At 44.6% G+C, this 10,662-nt stretch overlaps 1 protein-coding gene across 1 annotated transcript; it reads left to right on the forward strand.

Moving 5' to 3' along the window:
- Window positions 1-358: 358 nt before the first annotated feature.
- Window positions 359-10,066, forward strand: LOC130019060 (RNA-binding motif protein, X-linked 2-like). Its single transcript, XM_056109658.1, has 6 exons — window positions 359-375; window positions 459-663; window positions 746-871; window positions 7,394-7,543; window positions 9,017-9,194; window positions 10,047-10,066. Exons 1-6 carry the CDS (start codon window positions 359-361, stop codon window positions 10,064-10,066), a joined length of 696 nt encoding a protein of 231 aa, XP_055965633.1.
- Window positions 10,067-10,662: the final 596 nt, after the last annotated feature.

Raw genomic sequence — 10,662 nt, forward strand, 5'->3', positions numbered from 1 at the left:
CCCTCTAGCCCCTGTGCTATCGCTCCAACCCTGACAAGGGATGTTTTAAATACGAGTCCATCTCAATATGTATCTGAGTGTCACCTAAACAGGGTTTTTAGTACTGGAAGTAAAGGATGGGATCAAAAGCACCGAATCAGTCATCTTGTCCCAGCTTTCAATCAGCAAATACTAGTGGCGCACGTAATCAGCATCCCAGGCGTAAAGAATATGGTGGACGGCAACAGACGCATTTCGCACTTCAGGTTCACAGGCAGAAGGTAGGGACTAGGAGGGAAAAAAAGTGTGGCAAAGTCAAAGTTGCCGTGAGACACGGCCCGGTTCTAGTGTGCATGCGTTCCTCGCCTTATGTCCCGACATGCCTAATCTCTTCCGGTTTGAATTATCTCTTCCGGGGCAGCTCTAGTCCAATGGGATTGCTCGCTGAAGCCGGGCGACCGTTAAACGGCTTTTTCCAGAGGTCGTTACATCCGCATCTTGGAGCGGAAACCTGTGGAAGATGAAGTAAGGCTCCGGTTGTCCTCCGTGGAGTGTGGGAGGTCGGGGCTGGGGGATTGGGATGCGGGGCGGGAGGAGCTGAGGGAAGTGGCGGGGCGGGGGGCGAAGCGTCCGAGGGGGCGGGGGTCGCGAAGTCCGGACGGCGCCGAGACTCACTCTTCTAGGGTACCCCTAGTTGGGCGCTCTCTGTCGCCGGGCCGTTTCTTTACTCGGTGGCAACTTCTGTAGCCCGTTGACGAAATTGAAGTTAATCAACGAGCTCAAGGAGCGAGGGGACCAGCTGGGGGTGGCGGAGAAGGTGTCCTGGCACGCCGAGTACAAGGACAGCAGCGCCTGGATCTTCTTGGGTGAGTTCTGCTGCCGTGCGCCTCGGGTTCCCCGCCGCCTGGCTTTCGAGGGAGGGTTTCAGCCTTCCGCCTCTCTTCTCCCGTTATTCCTCTACTCTCCCTGGCTCTCGCGACGCCCCTCCCCCCCCGTTTAGGTGACACCCAGCGATGGTCAGACGTCACTCGGGGCTCTGCATTCAGCAGTTACTTCAGGCGATGCTCACAGAACCTATGGGATGGTCCAGGGATGGTGCCAGGGATTGAACCCGGGTCAGCCTCATGCAAGACGACTGCCCTACGTACTACATGAGCGCTCCAGCCCTGCCGGCATGTATTTCTGCTTCTTTTCTTGGGGGCCACACCCGGCAGTTCTCCTGGGTTTCTCCTGGCTCAATGCACCAGGATCACAACTGGCGGTGTCTGGGGGAATATATGGTATGCCAGAGATTGGACCCCCGACATTGGCCACGGGCAGGGCAAGCGCCGTACCCACGGTACTATTTCTCCAGCACCCTTATTTCTGTTCTTTTTCCAGGTTTTTATTTTTCCCCGCATTCCCCCCCCCCCACAATTACCTCTTTCTCTTCCCCCTCTCCATTTCCTTTGTCACCCCCTCTCCCCTCTTCTCCCCGACCCTTCATGTCCATTTTCCTTTCCCCTGTCGTCCTCTACGCCTCTCCTTATCTCCTTATTTTCCTCTCCTCCTCCCCTTGCCCTCTCCTTCCCCCTCCCCCGTGCTCTCCCCCTCTTCTTCCCACGCCCCCTGCTCTCCCCATTCCCTTTCCTCCTCTATTTTTTAATGTTGTACAGTTTTATTTATTTTTAATTTTTAATTTCGATAGCACAGCGGGTAGGGTGTTTGCCTTGCAAGTGCCCAATATGGCCGACTCGAGTTCGATTCCTCCACACCTGTCAGAGAGCCCAGCAAGCTACCCTTTGTATCTCGCTGGCTCGGCAAAGCCTGGCACGCTCCCCTTGACATTTTCAATATGCCTAACACAGTAACAACAAGTTTCACGATGGAGACGTTACTGGGCACACTAGAGCATATATCTATGACCAACGGTGGGACAGTACACTTCAGTGCTTCTTTTTGGGTCACACCCGGCCTTGCACAGGGTTACTCCTGGCTTATGCACTCGGGAATTACTCCTGGGACTATATAGGATGCTGAGATTTGAACCCGGGTTGGCCATGTGCAAGGCAAACACCCTACCTGCTGTGCTATGCTCCAGTTCCTGTCCTCCCCTTACCCTTCTCATCCTCTTATAATCCTCTCCCTTATTCCTTCTTCGTTTTCCCTTCTCCCTTTCATCCTCTTTCCCTCTCCTCTTCCCCTTTTCTCCCCTCCTCTTCCTCTTCCCTTCACTGATTTACTCTCTCCCTAGCCTTCCCCCATGCCTCTCTTCACTTCTGACTTATTCCCACTCCCTTTACCCTTCCATCTTCCTCTTTTTTGCCTTCCACCACCCCTCCCACCTCTCCCGCTTTCACTTCCCCATGCCCTCCCTCTTTTCTTTTTTCTTACCTTCCTCTTCCCTTTCCACTTCCCCCTTTCCCCTTATCTCTTCCGCCACTTCTTGTTCTTTCCTTTCTCCTCCCCTACCCCTCACTCCTATCTTCTTCGCCCTGCCCCTTTTCACTTTCCCCATCCTCTCATTGCTTTGCCTGGGACACATTCCTAGCTGCTTTGAAAAATCTCATAAGTCATACGGGCTGGAGGGATAGCACAGCGGGTAGGGCTTTCGCCTTACACGCGGCCAACATGGCCGACCCGAGTTCGATTCCTCAGCCCCTCTCGGAGAGCCCGGCAAGCTACCGAGAGTATTCGATATGCCAGACACAGTAACAACAAAGTCTCCAATGGAGACGTTACTGGGCCCGCTCGAGCAAATCGACGATCAACGGGAGGGCCTTTACCTTACCTAATAAACGCATTTATAGAGGTAGGACATGTTTGAATGAGGATTTACATTTGTGAAATGCTTAAAAGTTTTCTTTATAATCCTTAATCTGTGTGAGGTAGGGTTAATATTTATATATTCAAACTGATTTTGCGGGGCAAGGAGATAGCGGGTTAGGACCTTAGATTATTAAACTAGGTCTGATGTCCCACAGCACTAAAAGCACTGCTCAATGCTTCAAGAGGTATATCCTTGGTGGTGCCCAGAGCACTGCCAGGTGGCACTGGAGGTTCCCCAATCTGCAGTGTCAGTGCAGCACCACATCCTTGAGCCCTTCCACTGAGTTGTCTGACCCAATATCCACGGAATGGTCCCTGGGTTCTGTTTGTAAGGCCCCCTTGCAGACATTTGATTTTGAAGGTAGCTATGGTGGATAATGAGCAGATAACTTGAACAATTTTTTTTTTGTATTTTGGGCACAGTGGTGCTCAGTCTTACTCTCCAATTTGATGTGTGCTAGTACTGTGCCATTATTCTTTCATGTTGAGAAGTTTTTAGTTTGAGGTCTAGAGAGGCCTTTTAAAACCAGTTCCTCTACTGTTTCTTTGATTTTTGTCTTGAAATACTGCTTATATTTCATGTTCATGTATTTTAAACTTTCATTTCAAAACTAATACAGAAAAATTATAAAATGTAAGGAATGCCACTCTATCCCCTTAGCCAAGTCCCTGTCTATTACTATAGTATCTAATTGTTATTACTATTTTTACCTGTTTCACATTATCTGATTTTACTAAATTATCTTAGAGTCCATTGCAAGACATGATTTGTGTGTTTGGACCATACCTGGCGATGCTCAGGGATTACTCCTGGCTGTGCACTCAGGAATTACTCGTGGTGGTGCTTGGGGTAGCACATGGGATGCTATGTGAACCCTAGTCACGAGACAAGTGCCTTGTGCTGCCCTCCAGCCCAGTACCAAAATTCTTCAATTTGTTTTTTCAAAAGAATAATGCCATCAGGAAATCAACTGTCATACAGAAGTATTATCGAACCTTTCTGTTTTATTCAGTTTCACCTTCTGTCTCAAAAAGCCCTTTGTTGTTTCTGGGCCTTACCCAGTGGTGCTTAGGGGCTACTCCCAGTCCATTGCTCGGGGTCGTTCTCACTGGTGCTCAAGGGACCATATGGTGCTGGTGATCAACCCTGAGTTTCTAGAATGCAGTGCAGTGGTAACAGCCCTTTGAGTCGTCTCCCCAGCTTGCTGTTAATCTCTTTAGTGTAGCAGAAAAATTGCTTTGTAGTCCTTGATCTGTCATGTAAATTATAAAAATCTCTTATTCTTTTTTATCTTGCCAGAAATTTCAGGGTTAAGTGCTTGTCTTGCATGTGGTTCATCCTGGTTTTTTTTTTCTTAAATTTTTATTAGTGAAACACCATGAGGTACAGTTGTAGACTTACAAATTTTTGTGTTAGGGTTTCAGTTATACAATGATTGAATATCCATCCCTCCACCAGTTCACATTATCCACCACCAACAGTCCCAGTATCCCTACCACCCCCACCCCCCTATCCCACCCTACCTCTGTGTTAATCCCCAGCATCACAGATGGTCCCCTAGAGTGTCTAGAATGACCCCTGAGCATAGAGCTAGGAGTAACACCCGAGCACCACTGGATATTTCTTTTTTCTTAATTTTTGGGTCACACCCGGCAATGCACAGGGGTTTCTCCTGGATTTGCATTCAGGAGTTACACCTGGTGGTGCTCAGGGGACCATGTGGAATGCTGGGAATTGAACCCAGGTTGGCCACATGCAAGGCTAATGCCCTATCTGCTGTGCTATCACTCCAGCCCCGTTCCTAGTTATTCTTATGTTCATTTTCCCACAAGAATGTTGGAAACAACTTACTCTACTTCAGGGAAAAAAGGTGTGCATTTTAAAACTGGAATGAAGTTTATATATTAATTTTGAGAAGGATTTTTAGTGTTTTGATTATGTTTGCATATCCTAACCAACAACAAAGGATATTTTTCTGCCAATTTTATTTTTATAGAATTGTTCAGAAGAATTTATTACATTCACTATTCCATCACCAATTCCACCACCATTACACCTTCTCACCCCCATTATTTCGGATTGTCTGACCACAACTTAAGCCTGCCCTCAAACCAAGTACTAGATAATACATTTTGTATTGCTTGTTATGAATAATGCATTAAAATGATCCAAAAATGTTTTCTTATTTGTATATGTGTGAAGATTTTTGTATCTCACCTTAGAGCCATTAAGCCCAACAAGGGATATTTTTATATTTTTATATTTACTTAAACCTATGTTTCTTTGAGGAGTTATAAAAAGTATTACTGAAAGTACCATTTATACTTTATTTTTCTTTTGGTGTGATACCTGATGTTGCTCATGGCTTATTCCTGGCTCTGTTATCAGTGTCCCCTAGTGTCAGGGCCCAGGGCCCATATGTCATAACGAGGATTAGGCCAAGTCTGTCACATTTCAGGCAAGCGCTTTGACCCTGTACTCTATCTCCAGCCCTGTTCAAGTCCATTTTCATTATTTATTTATTTACATTTTTTTGTTTTGGCCATATTCTGCGTGCTCCGGGTTTATTCCTGACTCTGCATTCAGGAATTAGACCTGACAGTGCTTGGGGGACCTCATAGAGAGAATAGAACCCAGGTGGGATATGTGTAAGGCATGTGCCCTACCCACTGTACTCTTTCTCCAATCCCTCAAGTTTATGTATTTATTTATTTTTGTTTTTGGTCCATACACGGCAGTGCTCAGGTGTTACGCCTGGCTCTGCCCTCAGAAATTTTTCCTGGCGGTGCTTAGGGGACCATATTGGATATCGTGGATCGAATTTGTGTCTGACACTTGTAAGGCAAGTACCTTCCCCACTGTACTATTGTTCTGCCCCTGAAGATTTTTTTAAATTTTATTTTTCTTGCTAATTATAAATGTGGTTCCTTCTCCATTATATATTTCTAACCAATCACTGTTTGAATTCAAGAAAGTGGTTTATCCCAAGCACAAAAATTTATAAGTCTATAACTGTACCTCATGGTGTTTCACTAATAAAAAATATATTAAAAAAGAAAGTGGTTTATTTGTAACTATATCCTAGTTTGAAGAAAAAATTTAATTAGGCATTGTGATTTTAAGTAAATTTTGGACTCTTAATTAGGAGTATTTTGGGTTTTCTATAGTACAATCACATCTAGTCTTCAAACGGATACGGTTTCACCTTTTATTTCTGATTTATTTTATTTCTGATGTTTTCTCCTAATTGCATTGGCAGATAACAGTACACTGTAACACTGTCCTCCCGTTGTTCATCGTTTTGCTCCAGCGGGCACCAGTAACATCTCCATCGTGGGACTTATTGTGACTGTTTTTGCCATAACAAATACGCCACGAGGAGCTTGCCAGGATCTGCTTTGCGGACGGGATACTCTTGGTAGCTTGCCAGGCTCTCCAAGAGAGATCGAGGAATCAAACCCGGGTCGGCTATATGCAAGGCAGGTGCTCTACCCGCTGTGCTATAGCTTCATCAATTAAGTAGGTAAATGTTCTTGGCAACACTTGAGCTGTTTTTTGTACTTTTTATTAAAGATTCTAGGTTTTGGCTGAAATATGTGTCTATGATTATGTTTATAATGTATTCATCAATTTTTTTTTTGTATTTGGCCCTATCCACTGATGCTTGGGAACTTTTTCCAGCTTGGTGCAGGGGGAGTACTTCTGGTGGTACCTGGGGAAGCATTTGGTACCAGGAATTGAGCCTAGGTGTCCCACCTGCAAAGCATATACTGAACTCACCACTGAGTTTTCTGCTTGCTGTTTTCTTTTTCTGACTCTATTAAAAATATTAGGTTTTTGTTTTTGTGCCTCACCTGGCAATACTCATAGGTTTGGGCTCAGGATTCATACTTTGTGGTGCTTGAAGAATGTATGAGATGCCGGGGATTGACCCTGGGCCGGCCGTGTGCAAGGAAAGTACCTTACTAGCTATACCGTTGTCCCAGTGACACCGAGCTCTGCTCAGGGATTACTCCTGGCTTTGTGCTCTGGGATCTCTCCTGGGAGTGATTGAGTATGTTAATTTAGGTGGGAGGCATGGATTTTGAATCTTAGTTATTATCTGTATATTTAAACCTTTTACCTTTTTAATTGAATCACTGTGAGATAGACCCTTAAAAAGCTGTTTGAGATTAAGTTTCAGTCGGTGTTCCAACACCCATCTCTCTACCAGTGTATATTTCCCAGCACCGGTGTCCCCAGTTTCCCCTCCCATCACCCTTCACCCCCCACTCCCCAGCCTTCAGCTATGGCAGGCACTTTTCTTGTCTTCACTCACTGTTTAAATGGGACATTTCTTATTAACTTTTTTGTCTTATTTAGGGATGCTACACCAGTGGTGCTCAGGGATCACTCCTGGTGGGGCTCAAGGAATGATATGGGGTGCTAGGGATTGAACCTGATTGACTGCATGCAAGGCAAGAGCTCTCCCCACTGTCGTGCTTTAGCTCCCTCCCTATAAGTTTTTATAGTTAACCTTCATTTGTCATCTGGTTCTAGCTTTTTCTTTATAGTCAATATTTAAGTTTTGTTTGTCATCCATTCTGAACATTTTACTTCAAATAGTGTCTTTTTTTGTTAAATAGATATGGTGAGATTGTTAACATAAGTCTGGTACACAATAAGAAGACTGGGAAATCCAAGGGATTCTGTTTCCTTTGCTATGAAGACCACCGGAGCACAATTCTGGCTGTTGACAATTTTAATGGCATCAAGGTGAGTAAAAGTATGAAGCAGGATTTGGCGGAATGTTTCTGATGGAATGGTTTGGTTTTATTTTTCCCCTGATTCAGAGAGGCCCAGGGGCCACCAGGATGAGACTATAAGAGTTTCAGGGGTGTGGGGAAATTGTTCTAGGGAGCAATTACATGGGCCTGTGCCCCAGTCAGCATTTCTTTCTTCCTCAGTATTAGCTATTCCCCCACCCACCCAGGGAGGCCTTTGTTTCTTACCTTTCCCTCCTCACCACTGTATTTCTCCAGCCCAGGAGAGTGACTGTTAGAGAATTTGTCACTGATTGCACCAGTAATAAGTAGTTACGAGGACAGCATGGAATGGGGTTATAGGTTTTCATTTTATGGATCCTATATTCAAAGTCAGTCAAAGAAGGGATGGTTTTCAAAACATGTTTTCCCTCTTTGGGTCATACACAGCGATGCTCAGGGTTACTCCTGGCTCTGCACTCAGGGAATACTCCTGGCCTTGCTGGGGGAACCATATGGGATGCTGTGGATCGAACCTGTTTCGGCCACGTGCAAGGCAAATGCCTTACCCTCTGTGCTGTCACTCTGGACCCTCAAAAATGTCTTTATTTATTTGTTTATTTATTTAATTTGTGTTTTGGGTGACACCTGGGGATGCACAATGACTCCTGCTTCTGCACTCAGGAATTACTACTTGCCTTGCTGGGGGAACCATATGGGATGCTGGGAATTGAACCGTGATTCGCCGTGTGCAAGGAAAATGCCCTATCCTCTGTGCTCTCTCTCCAGGTCCTCAAAAATGTTTTTCAATGGGAAATGTGATAGATGATAAAAGGTGGATTAGACTGAAAGTAAAACTAAAATCAGACCTTGTATTGGAACAATAAAAGCTAGACTTTGGGAATGTTGAGTGCCTAATGAATATAGAATTGAGTATGTATCAGAGAGTGAAGTGATCCTACTGTGGGTAGGGCTCAGACCTTACCAGGCTGACCAGGGTTATGACCTGGACAGCCCATATGATCTGAGCACATTCAGTAGTGGTTCAACATCCCCCACCATCAAAAAAGAATTTTTAAGTATGTGCTTGATAAAAGAAATGGTTTTGTTTGATGTGAGTTTTTAATATTCTGTTGTTTGCCCAGAGTTTGTGTTTCACAGCAAAAGTATCAGTGTGAGCTAGTTACAAAAATTCCCAGAGTTTTTTTTATATCATGCCATCAATAGAGCACAAAAATATTTGTATGGCACACAGGGGTAAACTGACCGCAGATGCTAGTGCACTTGCCTCAGGGGCGCAGTAGCCCTCAGTCCTGTGGTTGCCCTGAGAGCAGAGAAAATTACTGGCTGGGAAATGTGCTCAAACACACCTGTTGGGCAAACAGTTTTGGAGATTTCCCCAGATATAGAATTAGCACGAAGTTTGGTGGGTCACTTCGTTTCGTAGAAGGGCTATCTTTGCTGATGCGTTGTCTTTCTGTCTGAGATCAAAGGACGGACTATACGAATGGATCATGTGTCTAACTATAGGGCTCCTAAGGACTCAGATGAATTGGATGATGTGACCAGATTGCTTCAGGAGAAGGGTTGTGGGGCACACAAGCCTCCAAAATTTTCAGATGAGGACTCTGAGGATGACAAGCCCACAAAAAAACGCAAAAAAGGTAAAGTGTTATGACCAAAAATGATTCCAGGTGGTCTTAACTTTTTTGATGGATAAAGCTGTTTATTTAACGGTAGAAAGGTAATTTTATTTCCTAATAGAAAGAAAATGTTCATATAACCAAAACTCTTAAGAAATAGTGACTTAGTAAGCTTAAGTTTATGTCAAGATACAAATATAGATACTGATTATTTTTCTTTTTTCTCCTACCTGGCGATACACAGGGGTTACTCCTCGCTCTGCACTCAGGAATTACACATGGTGGTACTCAGGGGACCATATGGGATGCTGGGTATCGAACCCGACCCGGGAGTGTGCAAGGCAAATGCCCTACCTGCTTCGTTATTGCTTCACCCCAATACTATTTTTATTTCATCCGACTTCCCTAGAGAAAAGTAAATTTAAGGAATATCTGATGGGCATACACACTTTCTAGAAAATCTTCTAAGACATTTTCAAAGCTCATGATTTTTATATTAGAGGATGACAATTACGATACTTTGACTCTTCATCTTATAAACTTTGCTTTTTTTGCAGTCTTGCCATGAATATTAATATACTATTAAAATTCAAATAATTAAACTGGATGATAATAGTGCAGCGAGTGGGTAGCGTGTTTGATTTATACACAGCCAACCCGGGTTTGAACTCTTGCATACTGTATGGTCCTCCAAGCATCACCACCCCAACTTCAAGTTAGTTTTGGGGGGTGGGAGTCACACCTGATGGTGCTTTGGCTTACTCCTGGTTCTGCATTTGATCTAGTGTATTTAGAAAATAGGAACTTTTGTGGGAGAGTTGTATATTTTTTCATTTCCTATTTGTTGCTTTCGTCCATTTTTTTTCTCTCCAGACAAAAAGGAAAAAAAGTAAATGAATAAAAGCGGGAGGTACAGCACGATGCACCAGTCTCCTCTTCATCACCCAGAAGCAAGATGCTAAAGGAAAACAATTCCCCCGACTGTAAAAAGTTTAACAACAAGAACTCAAAAAATGTTCAGAAGTCAGAATTCAGGGAGGGGCTGAAGCAGTACCACACCTCCCTTGAGGTCAGGACAGCCTACCACTCCTGAACAGAGGCCGGAGCAGAGACAGGGAGCCAAAGAAGAAGAAGCCCAAACAGGAACACAGGTCCTTAAGTAGGAGGGAGGAAAGGGAAGAAAAGAACAGGGATAGGGACAGAGATCAAAGGTCAGATACCCACATTGGCTGGCAGGCACAAGGAGCATTCTAAATGGCATGGTCCTAAGAGTAGGAGTAGGAGCAATGATATATCCCACAGGTATCAAATCCTGGCACTCCCGGAACTTGGGATCTCCCAATTCCAGAGATTACAGGCATCACTAAGACTGCAGCCGATTGAGTTGCTTGGTAGAATTGCACATGAAATGGTGTGTTCTTGTGTGTGTGTGTGTATGTTTGTGTGTGTATGTTGGGTCCCACCAGGATGTACTCATGACTTACTACTA

Source organism: Sorex fumeus, unplaced genomic scaffold (genome assembly GCF_029834395.1).
Source record: "Sorex fumeus unplaced genomic scaffold, SorFum_2.1 ptg000449l, whole genome shotgun sequence".
In the NCBI taxonomy this organism is placed as follows: domain Eukaryota; kingdom Metazoa; phylum Chordata; class Mammalia; order Eulipotyphla; family Soricidae; genus Sorex; species Sorex fumeus.

Excerpts from the sequence above, each read along its gene's own strand:
- LOC130019060 (XM_056109658.1), top strand. Across the intron at positions 664-745 it reads CCGAGACTCACTCTTCTAGG|TTAATCAACGAGCTCAAGGA; the intron begins GTACCCCTAGTT and ends ACGAAATTGAAG. Across the intron at positions 9,195-10,046 it reads CACAAAAAAACGCAAAAAAG|ACAAAAAGGAAAAAAAGTAA; the intron begins GTAAAGTGTTAT and ends TTTTCTCTCCAG.